Here is a 25,398-nt window from a genome sequence, read left to right as displayed (position 1 = left end):
CAATTCTTTCACGCATGGAGCCACCTGGATCAAGGCGTTGACTGAAGCAATACATGAAGAAAGAATCTCCAGCCATGGCCATGAGTAAGACCACCTAGGTTGAAACGCGTTGGTTTCTGACCACTAGAGACCCCATCTGCCTGCTCTTTTTTCATTATGTCCATTTTTTCATTGTATTTTTAACTACCTTATGTATAATAACATTTTTGGTTTTTAAAAAAATACTATCATTACACTGGAGATTCTTGCTTCTTGTACTATCTTGGAGTGCATGTTATGAAGCGGTTTCCTGCCAGCAGAGGTCATACAGATATAGATAAACAGACAAAAGAAGAGGCTAGGCTGTGCTCTAGTTTTATGGCTGATAGGTGGAGATGAGTAATATCCTATATTGAAGAATTTTTCTGCTTTTCAGGTTCTCAGGTACAGTTTGTTTTAAAAAAAAAACTGCTTTAAAAACTGTTAGTTACTCACACTCAGGTCTGCTGTTCTCCAGCATGTTGTCGCTCTGCAGTGAGTAGAGCAGACTGTTGTTAATGCATGTCTCACACTGAGCCTGTTCTAAGCAATTATGAGGGTTTGTTCTTCTTTCCCACTGTGTTGCTGCATGCTAATGATTGTCAGCATCAGAAATTGAAAAAAATACACCCCCTCTCGAATCTCTTTGGTATTTGCCTACTTGGATTTTTAATTTAGAAAACAAAAAACGTTTTTTTTCTGCTCTGCAGCGCCTATTTATTGGGTTCAGTTCAACATGAAAAAATTGTTGAATGGTCCAAGCAGGTGCTTCTGTGGAGAGTTGATTGTGTCAGCAAATTGTCACATGTGTATACGTATCGCCATTCAAGTCAGCTTGTTGCCTCTTGAGAATGTAGAAATCACCAATCTTGTTGCCAACTTCTGAGTAGAATTCCTGAACTGATTTCTGGGAACATCTATATTCTTCTGTCATCACTGAGTGAGGAACAACGCTACCTGGGCCACTATATGCAACAATATACTGCACTTAAAGGGACGCAACATCTAATTCGACCTTACAAGGTGTTTGGGCCTCTTGAACCCAAATTGAACCTACCCCCTAGAGTGTACAGGGTACTGAATAAATAGATTATCACTTAAACTATGTTAGAATAACACAGATCTAATCATTGCTGTATTTCTGTTTGCACAGATGGCTTACATGGGGTACCTTATGCTCTTCAACTATATTGTTCTGGTAAAAATGGATCGGTGGCCTTCAACACAGGAGTGGATTGTCATCTCATATATATTCACACTGGGGATAGAAAAGATGAGAGAGGTAATCTAAAATGACAAAAGTTGTTTTTTCTGAAATTCTCGCTAATGTTAGATACTTTGCAACATTTTACATATTGTTTTTCAAAATCAAAATTAATCATCCAAGTCTATGGGTTAATGAACATCATGCAAATTGTATACATGCGGTTATATGATTACTCTCACAAACAAGGAATGCCGAGAATCATAACACTTTGCACAGTAGACATTAGCAAAATTCAGCAATCTACAGTTTTATAGATTGACTGCAGACTTTTTGTATGACAATTGTCTACCCCTTTAATATAAAAACCAAGGCAAATATAAAGTTTATTTTTTGCACCTTGAGTCCGTTTTACATCTATATCTTCCCCGCTCTGCTTCGCGTGGTTGAATTTATGGTCCTATTTTTACACAGCAAAACTACATTTCCCAGGAGCACCCTGCTCCTCCTCAGTGCTGCAGGCCTCTCCCTCGCCTCTCTGAAATGATGACTCAGAGCTGGAAAAGGGCTGGCTGCTGAATGTGTAAAATAACACAGGTCTCCAATACAAATCTGTAATACTGTCCTCAGCTCAGCTGCATCCACCAGAGTTATTTGGCACATAATCAATCTTATCTAAGTTTGGAATATACTCTATTCTTCTATACACTGGATGGGTCTGAACACAACTCAGTCTGAAGTATTTTATCTTCCACCATCTATATCAACATAACTGTATGATTTTACATCTTTGATCTGCTATCTGGTTAACAGCAGAGATCATCAGTCCTGTACTCTGCTCTGCCTGCATAACGAAGTACTGCACAGCAAACACTAATATGGCTGAGCTACATTTGCTGCCTGCTTCTGACATGTCAGTGATGTGAAACTGCAAATACCTCATTTTGATGCATATACAGTTATGTTGATGTAGATGGCATAAGTTAAAATCTGGCAAACACATGAGTCTGAACATAAACATACAGGGCACAAAGGCATAGAGTTCATTCTAAATGTAGTACACTGGAGGCATAGCAGAGGCATGTTGGAAGCCAGCTAAGAGAGTCTGCACTATGCATTATCGACCAGGAGTCCTGGAGCTAAAGCAGCACAATGGCATCTTGAGGCTAGATAGAGCCTCACTGGGCATCCTTAAAGGGGTGATATAAAAATGAGTCATGATGGCACAAATGAATAGCTAGATATGTACATTATTTAAGGCCACATTGTGAGTTTGGGAATAACCCTTTAAAGAACCAACCTAAGAAAATCATTAAAATGTGAATTAATTCTGAATTGTAGTGTTTGTTTTTTTCATTACTATACATAGGAACTTGTCAGTTTCCCCATGTCTCCCAGACTGCTGCAATGTCCTCATTCCACTTCTTGCCTTTTAAACCTATAATCGTTTTTACAATGTGGCCTGTGATATGCTAATTAGTGGGTGACTAGTCATGTTGTTTCCCATTGGACTAATTCTCCCACTAATCATATTACAGTCATATGTAAAAGTTTGGGCACCCCTATTAATGTTAACCTTTTTTCTTTATAACAATTTTGGTTTTTGCAACAGGTATTTCAGTTTCATATATCTAATAACTGATGGACTCAGTTATATTTCTGGATTCAAATGAGGTTTATCGTACTAACAGAAAATGTGCAATCTGCATTTAAACAAAATTTGACCGGTGCAAAAGTATGGGCACCCTTATCATTTTCTTGATTTGAACACTCCTAACTACTTTTTACTGACTTCCTGAAGCACTAAATTGGTTTTGTAACCTCATTGAGCTTTGAACTTCATAGCCAGGTGTATCAAATCATGAAAAAAGGTATTTAAAGTGGCCACTTGCAAGTAGTTCTCCTATTTGATTCTCCTATGAAGAGTGGCATCATGGGCTCCTCAAAACAACTCTCAAATGATGTGAAAACAAAGATTATTCAACATAGCTTTTCAGGGGAAGGATACAAAAAGTTGTCTCAGAGATTTAACCAGTCAGTTTCCACTGTGAGGAACATAGTAAGGAAATGGAAGAACACAGGTACAGTTCTTGTTAAGCCCAGAAGTGGCAGGCCAAGAAAAATATCAGAAAGGCAGAGAAGAAGAATGGTGAGAACAGTCAAGGACAATCCACAGACCACCTCCAAAGACCTGCAGCATCATCTTGCTGCAGATGGTGTCACTCTGCATCGGTCAACAATACAGCGCATGCATAACGCCTTTTTGTTTGACCAAACAACTCAATCTTTGTTTCATCAGTCCACAGGACCTTCTTCCAAAATGTAACTGGCTTGTCCAAATGTGCTTTTGCATACCTCAGGCGACTCTGTTTGTGGCGTGCTTGCAGAAACGGCTTCTTTCGCATCACTCTCCCATACAGCTTCTCCTTGTGCAAAGTGCGCTGTATTGTTGACCGATGCACAGTGACACCATCTGCAGCAAGATGATGCTGCAGGTCTTTGGAGGTGGTCTGTGGATTGTCCTTGATTGTTCTCACCATTCTTGTTCTCTGCCTTTCTGATATTTCTCTTGGCCTGCCACTTCTGGGCTTAACAAGAACTGTACCTGTGTTCTTCCATTTCCTTACTATGTTCCTCACAGTGGAAACTGACAGGTTAAATCTCTGAGACAACTTTTTGTATCCTTCCCCTGAAAAGCTATGTTGAATAATCTTTGTTTTCAGATCATTTGAGAGTTGTTTTGAGGATCCCATGATGCCACTCTTCATAGGAGAATCAAATAGGAGAACTACTTGCAAGTGGCCACTTTAAATACCTTTTCTCATGATTTGATACACCTGGCTATGAAGTTCAAAGCTCAATGAGGTTACAAAACCAATTTAGTGCTTCAGGAAGTCAGTAAAAAGTAGTTAGGAGTGTTCAAATCAAGAAAATGATAAGGGTGCCCATACTTTTGCACCGGTCAAATTTTGTTTAAATGCAGATTGCACATTTTCTGTTAGTACAATAAACCTCATTTGAATCCAGAAATATAACTGAGTCCATCAGTTATTAGATATATGAAACTGAAATACCTGTTGCAAAAACCAAAATTGTTATAAAGAAAAAAGGTTAACATTAATAGGGGTGCCCAAACTTTTACATATGACTGTATCATGCTCCTTTGGATGTAAGTGATATAATTTGCAAGACTAGCGTCACGCAGGCTTTTTGCAAATTTTTGCTTTCCTGAATATGCGCTCTGAAGCCGGGTGTACACATCCCATCTTCATCGGCGTACTGCACATGCCTAGGTAATCAGTGGTGATGTAGGACTCGGCCAGTGGTAAATGCCGACTTTGCAAATCTCAGGGCTGCCTGTGTTCTGCATCCCCGCTGCCTCCCTGAGCATGCACTGGGCGCCCATGAGGTTTGGGGGATGTGGGGAACTGACTAGTTCCCTTTAACATGTTGTTGAATATTTGCTTTGCTACGAATGAAGTCTAATATTGTAGATGTTAATACTGATTCACTATTAGTCGATTACCTCTTTGGGGAGAATATGGATCAATAGTTTCCCAGTTTTCTGGACAGAATTTATCATCCATCTGTGGTGCCCTGCAAGGTCAGGTGTTACAAATGTATGTGAACTCTGATGGTGGGAGAAGCCAAGTCTTAAGCCATTTTTACACACACACGTAAGAGCTACTGTGAAGTCTGGTAGGTAGCAGCCACCCAAAGGAGAAATACCAAGCCCAGAAGAAGCAATCCTGTGCCCCAGGTTGAGTGGTGCTAGAGATTAAGGAGTTCAGCCTGTGTGCCTTTGCTGTGGTCACTGTTGGGACTCCAGCCACAACTGTGCAGCCACATGGGACATAGTGTCCTCCGTGGTTCAAGAAACGCCCAACTTCCAGACGACGTCAGTTATGGATCAGAAGAGGGATGTCTTATACGATCCTTAGTTGCCAGTGGTGGGAAGAGAGCAGAGGTACTTTCATGTAACATAAAAGGAAGGGTGTTCCAGCTTCTAAAACATATCCATGATGCCTAGGCAATCTCCTCCTTTATCATAGCTGTGATAAAGACCCACTTAGGGTTGAAACGCGTTGCTGATTGTTTAGTCCCTGAAAGCACATCCACCTGTATATGAGGAGATTGCCTATGCATCATGTTTTAACGCGCGAATAATAAATGGATATGTTTTAGAAGCTGGAACGCCCTTCTTTTTCCTGTTGTTTCGCTTCTAAGTCTGGATGAAGTTCCGTGCTTCAGTGGCGGTTGGTGAGTTGGCTAGGGCTAAATGCCCGTTTTTTTCTCTTTATTGTTGTACTTTCCTGTTAGCCTGGGGTGCTGTGGATGCCAAGGTCCAGGCTCAGATGAGAAATTTTAGTGCGCGTATGATGCTATATGCAGGGGGAGTGAGGAGAGCTGCTACACATTACTGGAAGAGTTGGGTTCGTCACACTATGACAGGCTGTTGGGGCAGTGTACTGAATAACTGCAAAAAGATGTAATCATCATCATCTTCAACTGCTCAAAAAAGCAATTTTTTTTTTTTGCTGTCGCACCTGAGGTATGGACATTGCTTATTGAAACAAGCTGATCCTGCATCCCCTCCACAACTCTCCCCTTTCTATTTTGCCAAGGCTGGCCCACAGGCCGGCGATACCGGCGTGACTGTTACCATTACATCCCAGCTTGGTAGAGGCCGACCTCAATGAGAATAACTTTTGCTTGTGAACTAAGTTGAAGTATGGGACATTTACAAGTGATTTTTTTCACTGCTGTTGTTTAATACTTTTAAACATGATTTTATTTGGATTTCAAAGTCAATGTTTTGTTTTGTTTTTATGGTACGTTAGTATATACATTTTTGCTTTTGTATCACTGTTGTAAATGTATCCATGACCTGAAAAGGCTTTCTGAAGTTTCCATATTGACCACCAGAGGTCTCTAGAAACTCATGGATGATTCTGTTGCCTTTGTATCATTATTCTTTTAAATGATACATTACCTGGAAACTGAACAGTAACAAAGGCTTTCTTAAGTTTTAATATTAACCACTAGGCGGCTCCAGAAAATCAAGCATGATTCAGTAGGTGCCTTGCCAGTAAAGAAACCTCACCTACAAAATTATGAGGACACCCACATTTTGTATGCTTATGGGCTCATTAAAGGTCTCCTTTGAGAACCATGGGCTTTAATTTTGCTGCTATAACAGACACGTTTTTAGGACGGTATACTACGAAATGGCTGTTCAGATTTGTGTCTATATAGTTACAAAAGCATTGCTGGGCCTAGTTTATAGCTTATGTTTATCCAGAAGGTGTTCTGTATTGCGGTGGTAAAGATTCTCTACTGACAAGCCAATGTTTTCTAGCCAAACGTTGCAGATGAGTAATTCTGAAGCTTACTTTATGAACTGGGAAGCTGTAACATTGAACATAGAATGGCTTCTCTGAACCTACTACAAAGATGGAATCAAAAATTAATTTTGCAAGTTTTCCCTTCACCGGCCTCATCAAACTAAGGGAACCTGTCACCAGGAATAGTGTTGTTAACCTGCAGTTATGGGGTTAATCTGCAGATTAATAGCATTATGATGCCTGCACATAGCTGAATGCAGTGGAGAGAAAATTATCTTTGTTCTCCCTGCCAGCATTTGGTATTCAGTTATAGGGGCATGGGCTGCGCTGTTTCAGTCACTGGTCTGAGTATACACAGTGGCTGCTGTAACTGCGCCCCCAGGTCTGACTGACACTGCCTTTACATTTTTGACAACCAGCCAAGCTAAAGCAGACAGCTGGGGGCTGATATTCTCAGGCTGGTAAGAGGCCATGAACATTGCCCCCCCAGCCTAAAAATTGCAGCCCGCAGCCGCCCAGAAAATGGGCACCTATTAGATGAGCCAATTCTGTTACTTTACTCGGCTCTTCCCACTTTGCCTGTGACGGTGGCAAGTGGGGTTCATATTTGTGGGGTTGATGTCACCTTTGTATTGTCCGGTGACATCGAGCTCACGGCTTAGTAATGGAGAGGCATCTATAAGACGCCTATCCATTACTAATCCTATAGTTATATTGTAAATAAATACACAGCAAGAATGAAGTCCTTTATATGAAATAAAAAAACACTTACTTTTTTATTTAAAAATAACAAACACAGTTATAATCACCTAACGCCCATTCCACTGCAGCCGTCGTCACCTGTAAAAGACAAAAAATATTAAACAGCAAAAGTACTTACGGTACCTAACAGCCAATTCCACTGAAGCCAATTTCTCCTATAAAAAAAACAAAATAAAAATAAAAAAAAACAACTATATCCCTCACCTGTCCTTCATTCTGTCCCATGCTGTAATCCATGTCTGGGGATAAACAGTTTTCAACCTAGACGGTGCCAAGATGGGACCATCCAGGCTGAGAACCACAGGGGAATGAGCTGCTGCATGCTCAGCCTCAGTGAGTAATGGTGATGTCATTGAGGTTACCGCAGGTCACTGAGGTTGCATTCCCAGCCAGGCCCCTCAACTGTGCGGACTTTGGAGAGATCACCGCTAGCACAGTGAGAAAAAGTCTCTGTTGCAGCAGTGAGTTCACCTGGAGAAATTTCTCATTTTTCCCGGTGAACTCTCTGAGCTCAAAGCTGCACTGTAAGACTTTTTCTCATTGTGCTAGCGGTCATATCACTGAGTTCCCCACAGTTCAGAGGCACGGATGGGAATGCAACCTCAGTGACCTGCGATAACCTCGATGACGTCACTGTTAGTCACTGAGGCTGAGCACGTAGCAGCTCATTCCCCTGTGATTCTCAGCCTGGTCGCATCTTGGTACCGTCTAGGTTGAAAACTATTTACCTCCGATCACAGCTGTGGGCTCACGCTGTCATTTGACAACTGGGGAACCACGGCTGTCTGACCAGCGGTAATGATTTTAGTGTCGATCAGAGGCAGTGTTTGCCGCGCTGTCATGTGCATGACAGAGAAACACCGGGGGTGCTCGGGGTGAAGAACCCAAACAGTAATATTGACTTCGGTTAGCGCCACACCGGGTTCCCGGCGTGTCAGTTCACTCACCCGTGCTGCAGTTGATTCCTCTCTTCCTCATGCTCTGCATGCTCCCAGCAGCACTTCCAGCCGCGTCTCAGGCTATATTATAAGTGCACACGCGCGCGCTCCTGTCATCTTAAAGGGCATGCGCGTGCACTTGCTATTTACTTCCCAGCCAATGGTTTTGAGGCATTATGTATATATTGCTTCCTCTCCACTGGGGAGGTGTCTGAGCAACCTTCCTGTTTCAGATTATGTTGTGTAAGGTCGCATGCAAGTCCTGCCTATAGTACACTAAGTACAAATCCTGCCTGTTGTACTCTAAGTACAAATCCTGCCTGCTGTACTCTAAGTGCAAAGCCTGCTTGCTGCACTCGGAAGAAAACCCTACCTGCTGCACTCTGAAGCAAATCCCGCTTGTTGTGAGCTTGGTCAGCTGCACTCTGATACAAGTTCTTCCTGTTGCTCCATCCAGTCTGTCCATCAGGTCCAGCTGCTGTGCGACAATTGGTCTGCCCTGGAGTGCCACCTGGCGTTCATCAGGAGCCAAGTCTAACCTCACCATCAGAGTCTCTAGTGAATAGTCAGGTGATCACTTAGTCACACCCTTCTAGGCTCTCCGTGGTCCGTGGCACAGTGGTTCCACAAACCAAGACCGTGACAGTTTGCTCAGACCATGGAACCCGCTGGATCCTGGACCCTGCCTGTATTAACCATGTACCAGAAGAACGCACAAGAAGAGCTGTCCACAATGTTGTAGTCCTTAACCACTAAGTTGGAGGCCATAAACATCCCTCCAGACTTCAAGCATGTCAAAACAGCCGATTCTCCTCAAGAGACTTCCCAGACCATTTGCTTAGTTCAATATCCTGGCCTCTGACTCGCAGCCCCACCACGTTTTGATGGCAATCCAAAGCTCTGCCGCTGGTTCATCAACCAGTGCCGGCCACATTTTGAACTTCTTCCGCACCACTTCCCGCTGGACCGAGCAAAGGTGGTGTTTCTAATGTAGCACCTTGGAGGTGAAGCTCTGGCATGGTTGAACCCATTGTGGGAGAGAGAAGATCTGATCATCTCCGATTAGCCTGCATTCTTGGAAGCTTTTCGAAAAGTGTTCAATGAACCCGGGCGAACCACCTCTGCAGCTTCTGCATTGCTCAGTTTACGTCAGACTAATTCTTCTGTGGGGCAATACGCGGTACTCTTTCGCACTCTGGCATCCGAACTCAGATGGAACAATGAAGCTTTACTGGCGACATTATGGGAGGGGCTTTCCAGAAATATTAAAGATGAGCTACCCCGTCGAGACCTTCCAACTACCCTGGACAACCTGATCTCTCTCGCCATCCGTATAGACCTCCGCAGAGGTGTATCCAGGGGGGGCAGCCAGCAGGGGGGCGCAGTCGGACCACCTAATGCAGTGGTCGGCAGTGTCTCCCCCCGGCGGCTGCGTTCTGCTGCTCCAAGTCATGAGAGTCGGCGGTTCTCTGTGTCAGCTGTCAAGCTGACAGCTGGCACAGAGAAGGTGCACGTGCCGGCTCCCAGGGAGCAATTGTACTGGTGTCTATACAGATGCCAGTACAGTTGAAGCTCTGACCGCCGGGTCAGAGCAACGTCAGCAGCGTGATCAGGTCATGTGATCACGTTGCTGACGTCACTCCCCGGCACCCAGAGTGAACGCTGGTGGTAAGTGTGCTCCTCTGTGGAGCTGAAGAACCACCGAAAATGGGAGATGGGGGAGTGTTAATGAGTGGGGATGGGGGTTAATGAGTGGGGGGGTTAATGAGTGGAGATGGGGGTTAATGAGTGGGGATGGGGGTTAATGAGTGGGGAGGTTAATGAGTAGAGATGGGGGTTAATGTGGGGATGGGGGTTAATGAGTGGAGATGGGGGTTAATGTGGGGATGGGGGTTAATGAGTGGAGGGGTTAATGAGTGGAGATGGGGTTAATGTGTGGGGGGGTTAATGAGTGGAGATGGGGGTTAATGTGGGGATGGGGGTTAAGAGTGGAGGGGTTAATGAGTGGAGACGGGGGTTAATGTGTGGGGGGTTAATGAGTGGAGATGGGGGTTAGTGAGTGGAGATGGGGGTTAATGTGGGGATGGGGGTTAATGAGTGGAGATAGGGGTTAATGTGTGGGGGTTAAAGAGTGGAGATGGGGGTTAATGTGGGGATGGGGTTGAGTTGGGGGGTTAATGTGGGGATGGGGGTTAATGAGTGGGGGTTAATGAGTGGAGATGGGGGTTAATGTGGGGATGGGTGTTAATGAGTGGGGGTTAGTGAGTAGAGATGGGGTTAATGTGGGGATGGGGGTTAATGAGTGGAGATAGGGGTTAATGTGTGGGGGTTAAAGAGTGGAGATGGGGGTTAATGTGGGGATGGGGTTGAGTTGGGGGGTTAATGTGGGGATGGGGGTTAATGAGTGGGGGTTAATGAGTGGAGATGGGGGTTAATGTGGGGATGGGTGTTAATGAGTGGGGGTTAATGAGTAGAGATGGGGTTAATGTGGGGATGGGGGTTAATGAGTGGAGATGGGGGTTAACGTGAGGATGGGGGTTAATGAGTGGAGATGGGGGTTAATGTGCGGGGGGTTAATGAGTGGGGATGGGGGTTAATGTGTGGGGGGTTAATGAGTGGAGATGGGGGTTAATAAGTGGGAATGGGGGTTAGTGAGTGGGAATGGGGGTTAATGAGTGGAGATGGGGGTTAATGAGTGGGGGGTTAATGTGTGGGGGGTTAATGAATGGGTGTGAGGGGATTTGGAGTGGGGGTACATGTGTGGGGGGGTTTGGGAGTAGGGATGGGGGGCTATTGAGTGGGGATGGGGGATACTTACTGTGTGGGGGGATTTGGAGTGGGGATGGGGGATTAAATGTGTGTGGGGGGATTTGGAGTGGGGATGGGTGGTACTTAATGTGTGTGGGGTTTGGGGATGTAGGGATTTGGAGTGGGGATGGGATTTAATGTGTGTGGGGAAATTTGAGGACACAAAATGAAGAGTATGTATGTATGAGGGCATGTATGAGGAAATAGTATGGGAGATGGGTGCAGACAGTAAGGGGTGCGAAAGGGTGAATGTATGTGGACACAGTATGGGGAGTGAGGGTGATGGCATGTGTGCAGACACAGTATGGGGAGTCGGGGGTATGTGTGAGCAGACAGTATAGAGAGTGAGGGGGTAAATATATGAGGAGACAGTATGGTGAACAGGGGGGATGTTAGAGGAGACAGTATGAGGAGGTAGGGGATTAGTGTGAGGCGACAGTATATTGCAGATATTTTTATTTAGGAGCATTATAATGACACTTCTATCTTTAAGGGCATCGTGTGGAGATTTGCTGCAGAATACCGGAGAAGATGGAAGTCTGTAGAGACGGCTGTGGATGAGAAAACTCATCATTGGTTCTGGACAAGAAGAAGAAATGGAGAACGACTCCAGAGATGACGTCATCTATAAGGTACCTGGATGTAAATATTATTTGTGATACTTACTTATTCTAATGTTTTTATTTGTTAGGAACATTAAAGGGGTTGTTCAGGTTTGTGCTGAGTCTGCTGTCATTCTAAGTGACTGCAGACTTCTGAATTCTCACAGTGCTCACTGAACGCTGTTAGGATTCTCTCATGCCGGTAATTTACATACATACGGTCACATGCGGACTAGACATGTGTGGCCTCACTCAATGAAAATGAACACAGCGAGGCCGGGCACGTCTAGTTGGAATGTGGCCGGAAGTATATAAATCACATGCTTGTGCTGACATGACTGTGCAAGGGAGAATCCTAAAAGTGTGCAGTGTATTCATTGTGAGAATTCAGAAGCTGCAATGTCAGCATTCAGCGCTGCAGGTTCCAGGAGTCATCACATGGACACTTCACTCATATGCGATTTTCATAGTTATGGTTTTTTGTGACAACGAGCATCTCATCCTGTTTTCAGTTTTTTACTGAACATTGAGAGCATTAGGGAGAGCAGCTCGTGGGTACATGGCTAAGTGTGCAAGTCGCATATGTACTTGGGGGGGCGCCGAAACAAATTCTTGCCCCGGGTGCCAGAAAGCCTAGATACGCCTCTGGACCTCCGCTTCCAGGAGTATGCTATTGAGGTGGCACGTAAAAGAAAACTGCAGCGCCTGGCTCTGTTTTTTTTCAAGGATCAAAGAAGCTCCCTCATCTTGGGGCGGTAGGAGAGGTCTCTCTTAACGGAAAAAAATTTAAAGAAACTGACCGTCACATCCAAGCATAAACTAAATGTGAACAGGTGCTTAATCTAAAGTCACCAACTCATATACATTCAAACAAAAAAGGAGGGTACACAGAAATTGGCCATAAATTGGCCATTTTATGCGCTAAGCTTTCTCTATTTTTCAGATTTCTAATGCAGTAATGCAATTAATTTCTCATATTTCATGTTTGCATGCTATGGCACTACAGTGTGCTTCCTTTTTGTTTGAATGTATATGAGTTGGTGACTCTAGGTTAAGCACCTATTCACATTTAGTTTTTTGCTTGGATGTGATGGTCAGTTTCTTGAAATTTGCATTCATTAACCTTCTGACTGAGCACTCCACCTCGTAGCCGCAGGCGTTTTTAATCACAGCAGGGCCAACTCCCCTCCACAGAGATATAGATTTCATTCTAAGGAGAGGATTTACATAGGTTCCCATACAGATGAATACTTTAGTCTAAGTGAGGATTGGCATTAGATTAGGGTCCTGGAATAAGAGAAATGCCTTACCGTGGCTTCCAGGTACACATAAATTGGCCATTTTATGCGCTAAGCTTTCTTAAGTTTTCATATTTCTAATGCAGTAATGCAATTCATTTTTCATATTTTATGTTTGCATGCTATGGCGCTACAGTGTGCTTCCTTTTTTGTTTGAATCTGTAAATGGAAAGGACGTCTCTCAACCCTTGATTCTTAGTGTGACCGTGACAACCTGTGAATCCCAGTTTGTTGAGTCAGCATATTTGGATTTCGGGGCAGCCGGAAGTTTCATCCCTCAGGCTGTAGTGGATCGGTTCCAAATCCCAGTTCATCCACTTCAGAACCCCCGGGGAATAACATCTGTCGATGTGAGAACTCTTTGGGAGATGGTTCGTTTGGCTACTGAGCCGCTTGATGTCCGTATTGGGATGCTCCATATGGAGAAAATGGTCTTCTATGTCCTCTCCAACATGTGTCACGCCTTTCTCTTGGGCCTATCATGGCTGCATCAACATGGACATGTGTTGGACTGGAGAACTGGAGAGTTGCTCCGCTGGGTACACTTCTGTCGAGGGTGATGTCTGACTCCCGTACGCTCGGCTAAGGCCCCATCTAGTCTGGCATCGCTGCCCGGTTTGCCGTCTGCTTATTGGTCCTTCACTGAGGTATTTGACAAGAAGGAGGCAGAGACTTTGCCACCCCACAGGCCGTATGACTAACCTATCAACTTGATTCCCAGGTCTACGCCCCCTAGAGGTCGAATTTATGCTCTATCCCCAGCTAAGACTCAAGCTATGTCGGACTACATCCAGGAGAATTTGGCTAGGGGGTTCAAGCATAAATCCTCCTCTCCTGCTGGGGCTGAGTTTTTCTTCGTCAAAAAGAAGGACAGATCTCTACGACCCTGCATTGACTATCGAGGTCTCAACCAGATCACGGTGAAACATACAGTAAATATCCTATCACACTGATTCCTGAGTTGTTTGACTGATTAAAAGGTGCCAGGATCTTCAACAAATTAGATTTAAGAGGCACCTACAATCTAATCCGCTTTCGCCGGGGAGACGAATGGAAGACAGCTTTCGACACCAGGGATGGACACTATGAATGCCGAGTGAAGTCCTACGGTCTCAGTAATGCACTGGACGTTTTCCAAGAGTTTGTCAACGATATCTTCCAGAACCGGCTTTATACCTGCGTTGTGGTGTAACTGGGCGATATTCTGGTATTTTCCCTGGATCTGGCCTCCCACAGACGTTCAATTCGGCAAGTTCTCCAGCGTCTAAGGGAGAATCGACTCTACGTCAAGTTTGAGAAGTGCATTTTCGAACAGTCCTCTCTTCCTTTCTTGGGATACATTGTTTCAGATACCGGACCAGGATGGATCCTGAGGAGGTCCCTTCCATCCTTAAATGGCCGCTGCCCGTGGGAGTCAAAGCAATCCAAAGATTCCTTGGCTTTGCTAATTATTATCGGCAATTTATTCCACACTTCTCCACTCTGACAGCTCAAATCTCTGCCATGAGGCGAAAGGGAACCGATCCAAGAAACTGTTCCCCCAGAGGCCTTCCACTGTCTCAAATGGTTCTTCTCCACTGCACATGTTCTGCATTGTCGGGATCTGAATAAACAGTTCTTCCTTGAGGTGGACGCATCCTCATTAGGGGTCGGAGATGTGCTTATTCAGAAGTCTTCCTCGGGTCACCACATGTCCTGCGGCTTCTTCTCCAAGGCCTTCTCCGCTCCAGAGCGTAACTACTCCATCGGGGAACGGGAATTGCTCGCCTTTAAGATGGCTTTGGATGAGTGGCAATACCTACTGGAGGGCACAGTTTATCCAGTAGTGATCTACACAGACCATAAGAACCTGGCATATCTCCAGTCCGCTCAGAGTTAATCCTCACCAAGCCAGGTGGTCTTTGTTTTTTGCCTGCTTTAACTTTCTTTTGCATTTCAGGTACAGTGACAATAATGTCAGAGCTGATGCTCTCTCGCTCATTTCTGTCTGGGGACCAGTATGAGGATCCTCAATTTATCATCGAATCCTCCAAGATGGTTATGGTCGCTCCTGTCTGCCTGTCGCGAATACCTCCAGGAAAGACCCTTGTGGGTAAATCTGAGATGGAGCGAGTTTTATCTTGCGGTCACTTGTCCAAGGTGATTGGTCACGCAGGACAAAGGAAGACATTACAATTGTTCTCTCGTCATTACTGGTAGCCATCCATGAGGAGGAAGTTCTATTCTTATATGGCTACCTGTCTGACTTGTGCCTGCAATAAAGTTCCTAGATGACTTTTTACTGGTTCTCTCCTGCCATTACCCATACCATCCGTTCCTTGGCAGCACAGAGCAATCGACTTCATTACGGATTTGCCAGTTTCTGAGGGTTGCACTATCATCTGGGTAGTTGTGGATCGCTTCTCTAAAATAGCACATTCTATCCCATTGTCTGCTCTCCTGTCTGCTTCTGAATTGACTGACTGCTTCATCAAGCATATTTTCCACCTGCATGTATTTCCTCACCACATCATATCCGATCCAGGTTTGCAATTTACTATCTGATTATGGCGAGCGCTCTGTAAACATCTGGATATCGCCTTGGATCTCTCCTCGGTCTATCACTCTTGTCAGCCGGGTCCTGGGCAGCTACCTGCGCCACTTTGTCAATGCCCACCATAATGATTGGGTGAAATTACTTCCCTGGGCTGAGTTCTCGTACAACACTCACGTTGGTGAAGCCTCGGGAGATTCGTCATTCTACATTGTGTTCGGTCAGCAAAACACGAGGTTCTCCTTCCGGTGATGTTTTTTTCTGACGTCCCTGTGGCAGATGTCCTTTCCAAGGATTTTGTGAAGTTGTGGGAGGACACCAGAGTCACGTTAGAATCATTCTCGATTCGTATGAAGAGACATGCAGACAAGAGATGCCTGAATCCTCCATGCTTCCATTCTGGAGACTAGGTATGGCTTTCGTCCAGGTACGTCCGACTGAAGATCCCCTCTTAGAAGTTTTGTCCTCGTTTTATCAGGCCTTTCGAGGTGTTGAAGCGAATCAACGAGGTCTCCTAGAAATTGAAGTTGCCTCCTTCTCTGCAGATTCCAAATTCCTTTCATGTATCCCTACTGAAGCCAGTCATCCTGAGTCACTTCTTCAAGGAACTCAGTACCACGTCCATGCCAACAACCTCGGATGATGTTTTTGAAGTGGAGAACATCTTGGCCTTGAAGACGGTGAGAGGCAAGACCTTCTTCTTCATTGACTAGAAGGGATTTCGTCCTGAAGAGAGGTCCTGGGATCCCAAGGAGAATATTCACTCTCCGATTCTTCTCTGGAACTTCCTCGATGACCTGGAGAGGAGGCGTAAAGGGGGGGTACTGTTAGCACCATGCTGGGTTCATGGTATGTCAGTTCACTCACCCACACTGCAGTTGGTTCCTCTCTTCCTCATGCTCCGCATGCTCCCAGCAGCAATGGGGCTCTGGCCATGTTCTAAGGGAATTCACGCGTGCGCTCCTCCCCTCTTAAAAGGGCCAGTGCGTGCACTTCCTATTTCCTCCTCAGCCAATGGTTTTGAGGCATTATGTACATATTGCTTCCTATCAACTGGGGAGGTGCCTGAGCAACCTTCCTGTTTCAGTCTATGTTGTGTAAGGTCGCATACCAGTGAAAGTCCTGCCTATAGTACACTAAGTACAAATCCTGCCTGTTGTACTTCAAGTACAAGTCCTGCTTGTTGCACTCGGAAGCAAATCCTACCTGCTGCACTCTGAAGCAAATCTCACTTCCTGCACTCGGCAGCAAATCCTGCCTGCTGCCTTCTGAAGCAAATTCCGCTTGCTGCTCTCTGAAGCAAATCTTGCTTGCTGCACTCTGAAGCAAAACTTGCTTGCTGCACTCTGACACAAACTCTGTCTCTGACACAAACTCTGTCTGCTGCACTCTGATATGAACTTGGTCAGCTGCACTCTGATACAAGCTCTGCCTATTGCTCCATCCAGTCTGTCCTTCGAGTCCAACTGCTTCGCGACTGTTGGTGTGCCATGGTGTGGCACCTGGCGTTCATCGGGAACCAAGTCTAACCTTCACCAGGCTCTAGTGAATAGTCAGGTGATTGCTTAGTCACGCCCCTCCATGGTCCATGGCACAGTGGTTCCACAAACCATAACCGTGAAAACTTCCTGGTGAAGTCCGTGTTAGGGGTCTGTGCCCAAACAATAGTTGTTCGGTACGGACCCTGAACTTTACTGTTCGGCTTCACCCATCTCTCTCTGTGACATTACCACCTAATTTGGGGCATTAAAAGCAAACATTGGGCCGTGGTCATTATGATGTTAAAACCCTTGAAGCACAAATGTCCATTTGGTGACTCCCTGCCCTTGTCTCTGAAAACCTCCGCAACATTAACATAACATATGACATTAACAAAAGTTTTGACACTCACAACTCTGGCTTCTTGTCTGTAGTAGACAGGGCTACCACCAGGAATTTTGGAGCCCCATATTGGTAAAAATCTTTGGGTCCCCTTGAGACTCCGCCCAGCTCCGTCTCCAACTCTCAAATCTTCCACAGACACACTGCCCACTTATAGGAATACTGTACATCTCACCAATCACACAATGTAAGTACCCATATAACACCAGATCACATACATAGTCAGCAGTTTTTGTTTTGGCTAAAAAAAAATGGTTTTATGCCTCGACCCCGACAAGGTAGATTCTTTTCACTGGGCCCTACTTAACTCTAACCTACTAAACATTTGTTAAAATATCCTGTACTCTTTTTAGGTATATTTTTATTTGTGTTTCTTTAAGGGAATGTGTCACACACATTTTTTAAAATGAACAATAATACCACATACAAGGGACAAATACTGCCACACCATGACCAGACCACATAGTACTACCATATAGTGACCGAATAATACCACATACAGGTGACAAATACTGCCACACCATGGCTGCACCACATATTACAACCACATAGCTACTGAAGAATACCACATACAAGGAACAAATATCACTACGCTATGAACAGACCATATATTACCACCACATACGAGGAACAAATACCACCACACAATGACCAGACCACATATTACCACCACATAGTGGCCAAATACTACAATACTGATTATTTATAAAAAAAAACACAATACTTATATTATCATAAGTGCCATTATACACAGGAGCTTTGTACATAGTACACAGTGTATAGTGTCAGGAGTGTCAGTGAATTTTTACTCAGGAGATCTGTATATAGTGTGAGTGTACAGGTAATACAGGGATCACTGGTGATATTATACACAGGAGCTCTGTATATAGTGTCAGTGTATAGGTAATATAGTGATCACTGGTGACATTGTAGACAGGAGTTCTGCATATAGTGAGAGTGTACAAATAATACAGTGATCACTGATGAAATTATACACAGGAGCTCTGTATATAGTGACAGTGTACAAATAATACAGTGATCACCGATGACATTATACACAGGAGCTCTGTATATAGTGTCAGTGTGCAGGTGATACAGGGATTCACTAGTGACATTATACACAGGTGCTCTGTATATAGTGTTAGTGTACAGGTAATACAGTGATCACCAGTGACTTTATACACAGGAGCTCTGCATATAGTGTTAGTGTACAGGTAATACAGTGACCATCAGTGACTTTATATACAGTAATTCTGTATATCTGTATATAGTGTCAGTGTACAGGAAACACATTGACTCACCAGTGACATCTCTAGTTGAAGTCCTTCATCGTCATCCAGCACAGGCCGCAATCACTTTTTCCAGCTAGGACTTGTCTCTGCAGAAAATAGCACAGTTATCTAGAGCACATTCCCCAATTTTTCCCCAATTTCTACACTACGCCAGATGAAGAAAAAAAGCAACCCTGTGGCCCTGCACAGAAACAGGACCTGCCACCCCCCAACTGAAAACAGTATCCTCAAAAATAAAATATATCACAGCAGTAATAATATCCCATAATTAGCCCCTACAGTAATAATGTCACATATCCTGCTACCATATGTACTCCATTCTGGACCCGAAGTATCTCATTCCTGGCCCGCATGACTCTCCATACTAGCCCCATGTCTCTCCATCCTGCCCACATGTCTCTCCATACTGCCTCCATGACTCTCCATACAGCCCCCATGTCTCTCCGTTCTGCCTCCAAGTCTCTCCACACTTCCCTTTGTCTCTCCACACTGCCCCCATGTCCCTCCACACATCTCCCATGTCTCTCCATCCTGGACCCATGGCTCTCCTTTTGTGCTCCATGTCTCTCCAACCTGCCCCAATTTGTCTCCACCCTGCTCTCATGTCTATCCATCCAGGCCCCATGCCTCTCCACCTTGCCCCCATGTCTCTCCACCTTGCCCCCATGTCTCTCCATCTTGGCCCCATGTCTCTTCATACTGCCCCCATGTCTCTTCATACTGCCCCCATGTCTCTTCATACTGCCCCCATGTCTCTCCACACTGCCCCATGTCTCTCCATACTGCCCCCATGTTTCTCCATACTGCCCCCATGTCTCTCCATTCTGTCACCATGTCTCTCCATCCTGCCCCTATGTCTCTCCACAGTGTCCCTATGTCTCTGCATCCTGCTCCCATGTCTCTCCATAGTGCCCCCATACTACGGCTTTACAAAAAAAAAATTTCTCCTTACCTGGCCAAGGTCAAGCAGTGTACTCTCCTTGATTCATATTAGGCACAAACTTGTTGGTGTACAGCAGTGATGTCATACGCCGGCGACCTGTGGGCTGATGTCAGCTGCTGGCTTGTAATTGTCTGGCAGCTGTTAACTGTTGCCGTGCGGGAAGTCTTCCCACATGGCAACATAGATTTTAACTGAACGTGTGTTTCAGGATGCAGATTCAGTTACTGAGCAGACTGAAACCTGTCGCTGGTGCCCGGTGAGCATAAGAAAGGAAACCTGGTCCAGGCCCCTCTGCCCACCGGGCCTCATACGCCCTGGTAATAGATAATTACCCACTGGGGAGCTTCAAAGGAAACATACCTCCATCATGAGTCATCACTGGAACAATGTGGCAAATGCAGGCCCAGAAACTAAATTTACAAGTCTAAAACCCTTTGTGGTCTCATCATCAAGCTTATATCTGTTAGCTTTCACCTGTGACATCGCCTCTCTTTCTGAGGCACTACTTTTACTGCCAAGGAAATAGCAGGAACAATAATGAGGTGAAGCTGATATTATTGATTCCATTATGAGAGCATCCGTCAAGGGGTGGATGTGTTAGGCAGAAAGTGACCAGTCAGTTGATGTGTTAGAAACAGGATAAATGGGCAGGAGTAAGGAACGGAGTGACTCAGAAAAGGAATAAATTGTGATTTTGTAGCATTTTTCTGGTAGTTAATATGTAACAAAACTGGTAACAGGGTCATAGATGCTCAGGGGGAGCAAACAATAGGTCATCTGGTCTGATTGGAGGTCTTACACAATATTGGGCAGGTGGTTTCATCATCTTGTTGGTCAGTGAAGGTTAAACGCTTTACCTTTTCTTACTGATAGTAACAAAGGACTAGATTTATCTTATTTATATTAGTCAAAGTAAAAATTCTGGGTGCATTGCTCATCCAAAGTCAGGTAGCAGCACAAAGGGTTTCGTTTCCTGATTTTTCTGTCTGTAAAACATTTTAATGGGGGGAGAAACTGCATGTGGCATGAGGAAGAGAAAGAGCATATTTCTGTGACAAATCATGCCAGGGTTGGATATATCCTTGGTGAACCTATGCTCCCACCTAGGGGCTCAAGATGTGAGGGGGCACGCATTCTTGCACAGGGGCCCTTTTCTGTCTGTGTTCGCCAGTGACTCATACTGTACAACTAACCAGATTAGGATTAGATTACTAATCACGTAGGATCTGTGCCCTCACATCTAGATAAAATGATAATCATGATGGTGCCACAATGAAAACTACTGAAGGGCCATTCCATCCAAACTAGTGATTTGGTAACACCAGTAACACCCAGTTTAAAAAAAAAATCACTGATAATTAAATAGAAAGTGCAATTTCACCATGTAAGTTGAAAATATATACCGTATTAAGACATATCTGTTTCTACCATAAAAAACAAATGTAGTATATTTCCTTATAATTTATTGATACATTTTAAGCTGTGTAAATGTAACACCCATAACTATGGAATGGCCTTGAACTAATATGTTAGTGCTACAAAATTAAAATTATTATTAATTATTCAACATTATTTATCTTCTTGCTAATGTTTAAAGTGGATTTGTCACCAAGTCAAAAGTTCCTAGTTTTTGCTTTTATTTTGTTGCCACTACTCTCCTGAATATTCCGATTTAACCTGTGCTGTAACCCCTTTTGGAAAAAACTCTAGGATAGGGTTGACTGTGACTTCATCTCCTAGTTTTGCACCGAACTGGTTAGGAAATTCTCCCAGGTTTTATCATATATTTTTGTTGTAAGGGTACGTGCCCCAGATCAGTAATTGCTATGGTTTTGACACTGTATTTATGCAGCATTAAAAACGCAGCGGCCAGATGTTACAGCATAGTGGATGGGATTTCTAGAAATCCAATGTACACTATGCATGTATGTACACCTGTGGATCACCCACAGAAACTGACGTTAGTCTCTGCAACAGAAATTTCAGCAAAAGAATGTGTTTGGATGCAGTAAATCCGCATGATTCAGTGAATACATGCGGATTTACTTGCATGATTGGAACGCAGAGTTTTGGACTTAGCAAAAATACAATGTGTACAAAGAGCTGCCACTTCCTGATAGTGGGAACATACCCTTAAGGCCCCGTCACACATAGCGACTCACCAGCGATCCCGACAACGATATCAATGTGTCAGAATCGCTGGTGAGTCGCTACATGATCGCTGGTGAGCTGTCAAACAGACAGCTTCACCAGCGATCAGGACCAGCGACGCCGAGCGCGGCATCGCTGTGTACTTTAGTTACCAGCGCGCTGATGCAGGGAGCTGGTAACTAAGGTACACATCGGGTTTCTAAGCACATCGCAGTGCTTAGAAACCCTGCATTTACCTTAGTTACCAGCTGATCGCTGGTCTCCCGCCTGTCACACGCAGCGATGCGTGCTGGGCAGCGGGAAACCAGCGACCAAAAAAATGTCCAGGGCTTTCCTACAGTGATCAGCGATACCTGCAGGGGGGCCGGTCGCTGATCGCTGTCATACACAGCAATCTCGCTGGTGAGATCGCTGTTACGTCACAAAACTTGTGACTCAGCAGCGATCTCGCTAGCGAGATCGCTATGTGTGACAGGGCCCTTAGGCCGGGGACACACTTGTGTGTGGAATGCGAGAAACTCGCGCGAGTCTCTTGCATAAATTCTCCGGCACTGCCGCCTTCACTTGGGACCGGAGTGTGCGGCTGCATGTATTTCTATGCAGCTGAGTGCTCCGGTCCAAACCGCCGGCGGCAGTGCCGGGTGTTGATGCGAGAGACTTGCGCGAGTTTCTCGCATTCCACACGCAAGTGTGACCCTGGCCTTACAGCTTTTCTACTCTGAATTAAGGTGGAAAGCAGACATGGAGATAACCCTCACTGTTTTATATGTGACCTGTCAAGTTCCATGCTGTCAAGTGAAGACAAGTTGCCAGGGGATGCCAAACTGGACCTTGGATGAGTAGATTAGGGATCTCTGGCAGGACCCATGGATCGGTGACCGACATTAACCTCATCCATGAAAACCATGGTCTTTTGCTCCAGTACAGAGCTATCAGGATCACTGTCGCCCTATCCTTTCTGATCTTCTTCAGCACCACTGGAATTAACATCACTGGCAGAATGGCATAGGCTAGATTGAAGTCTTGTCTTACTTGACAGGCATCTACCATTTGTGGATTTTCTCTGGAATCCAACAAGCTGCATTTCTTTAATTTCCTGTTCTGATTGTTTGTGAACAGGTGCATATCTGGAAGACCCCATAAATTAACTATCTGTTGAAAACTGATGGAATCAGGGCCGATTCTCCTGTCTCAACCAATTGCGACTTTGCAAGTCTGTTCTGTCATTTTCTTTCCATCTTATGTGCAGTGCTGTTAACGAAGATTGATGGGTTTCTGCTGTCGGAAAATTTTGGTTGTCTACTGCTATTACAAAGTCAAATCTTGTTCCTCCCTGATGACTGATAAAAGCTACCGTTGTTTGGTTGTCCGACAGAATACGTACATGCCGGCCCTGTAAAGATGAGAAAAACTTCTCCACCACATACTTCACTGCCCATAGCTCTTTCAGGTTGCAGGAACTAAACCTTTCTTCCCTTGTCCAATCACCTTGGACTAGAAGGTTTCAAGAAAGCGCTCCCCATCAAATGATGGATCTGATCGCAGCTGAAGAAAGAGTTAATCTTTCTAAACACACGCTCAGCGCACTTTTGCTTGTCAGGATAGCTTTCTGTAACCTTCTGGTATGCAACTGAGCCCATAGCACTGTTGGGATACAAGATGTCAGAGTCCCCAGCATTGACATGGCCTTCCTGAGAGTCATCATAGGGTTTTGTATCACTTCTGATACCTGGTATGAGATCTTCCCCTTTTTTTCCTATGGAATATAACAGCTTGGGCTTGCTGAGTCTAAGTGAAGGCCCAAAAAGGTCTGGATGCTCAAGGAAACTAGCCTTGACTTTTTCAGGTTCAGAAACCAGTCCAATTCAGTCTCGGTGGTACTGATACCTGCTAACTGGGAGTTGCAATATTCAATCGGTCTTCCCACAATCAGAAAACTATCTAAATATGGTATGCCTAGGGTATTTTTTTCCACCCAAAGGTAAGCTGTCATTTCTGCCATAATTTTCTCTAATAACCTCAGGCCATAGATACACCAAAGAGCAAGGCCCTGAATTTAAAATACCTGACCCTTCCATTTGTGGGAAGAGACACTTTTAGGAACTTCTGACCCTTTGTATAAATCATGACATGATAGTATGCTTCCTTTATATCCAAAAAGACCATATAACATCCTAGAAACAGAAGCTTTATAGTTGATTTTATGGACTCCATCTTGAAAGATCAGGTTTTCAGGAGCTTGCATAGATTCTTCAGATTGATGATAATCTTGAAGGTGCCGTTCGACTTCCTTATCAAGAAAATGGCAGAATTTAAATCTTTTTCTTCCTCTACTGGAATTTCTATGAGAACTCGTTTTTGAACAAGTTCCAGGATTTCTATTTGCAGGGCTAACTGTTCCTCCAGAGATCTCCAAGGAGTGGTTACCACAACGTCTGAAACGCCAATCTCAGGATGAACTCCACTATTTTTGAGCATCCTGCCATTTGGCAAGATTCTTGCCAAGGCAGGGAAGAAAAAGGAAAGCTTTCCCGCTACCCAAGGAATGGTGTCATTTGGATGAGGGACCCCAAACATAAATCCTATGTTTTCAATTCACAGGTCTTCCCAGTTCTCTTGTTCTCTACAAGGTCTCTTCCAGCCATATCTTCTCCTCCGTAGGAACCTCCTGTACGCAGGGATGGACAAATTAAGAAACCTCTTCTTGATATCTCCATCTATGTCCAGGATGTCAACCAGCATAGGTCCAAAAAAATACTCCCCATCACATGGGATTGAACACAGTTTGATCTGCATGCTGCTTGGAAAGAACAGCTGACCTGGCTGCCAATCTCACCGAATTTGCAGATGCATCCGTTAATAATGCCGCTACTCCCTTCATTAATGGGATAGTAGCCAGGATGTTTTCTCTTGCCACTTTATCCCTCAGCTGGCTATTCAGTTGGATAGCCTTTTCCACTCTTTTTGAATGAGGGCCTTGTAAGGGGGTAGGATATGTCTTTCATTCCTGCCTTCCCCTCTGATTGTCTTCCAGTTCTTAATGTTTACAGACGTGTTTTTATGATTATTGCCTGCGGTACTGCTACATTTATAATTATGTATTACCGTTCATTGCTTATGGTATTGCCACTTGAATGTGTTACCATTATGTAGAAAACTGTATATATTTCCTACTGTTCCCTTATGATAATATTGCATATCTGTTATGTGTTCTTTGTGTATATACAGTCAGCGAAAGTTAGTTCATGCCTTCTTGGGACATTAGAGGAGGGCACACTTAGTACATAGTTCCCCCATAGACCGGGTAGTTGTAATTATGTTGCAGGCCACTAGATGGGGGTACACTAGTGGGATCTGATAGGAGGTTCATAGAATGTTAATTATAGGAGGGGCTGTTGAGAGTTAAGGTTAGTGCTGAAGGGTGGTTTGGTCAGATGGGGCCAGGGCGCCCAAGTGTCCACATGGGTTATAGGCCCCGACACTTGGTAGTCACGTAACGTTAAGTCGTTATTGCCCATGTTACCCACAGCCTCTGCAGGTCTTAGCAGTGGGTCAGAACAGGAAAAGGAAGATGTGGTGTCTTACTGCCTGGGCCATTGCTTTTAGGGCAAAAGTTGGCTGGA

At 44.6% G+C, this 25,398-nt stretch overlaps 1 protein-coding gene across 1 annotated transcript in view; it reads left to right on the top strand.

Moving 5' to 3' along the window:
- Positions 1-25,398, top strand: part of TRPM3 (transient receptor potential cation channel subfamily M member 3) — a 710,253-nt gene that overhangs the window by 547,928 nt on the left and 136,927 nt on the right. Inside the window, exon 19 of the mRNA XM_073543729.1 lies at positions 1,172-1,300. Within this exon, the coding sequence (XP_073399830.1) occupies positions 1,172-1,300 (129 nt within the window). The remainder of the gene's footprint in view (positions 1-1,171; positions 1,301-25,398) is intronic.

Source organism: Dendrobates tinctorius, unplaced genomic scaffold (assembly GCF_039654945.1).
Source record: "Dendrobates tinctorius isolate UK_male_01 unplaced genomic scaffold, ASM3965494v1 ptg000134l, whole genome shotgun sequence".
Classification (NCBI taxonomy): domain Eukaryota; kingdom Metazoa; phylum Chordata; class Amphibia; order Anura; family Dendrobatidae; genus Dendrobates; species Dendrobates tinctorius.
Note: the sequence above shows the minus strand (reverse complement) of the source record. Positions and strands in the feature narration are given on the sequence as shown.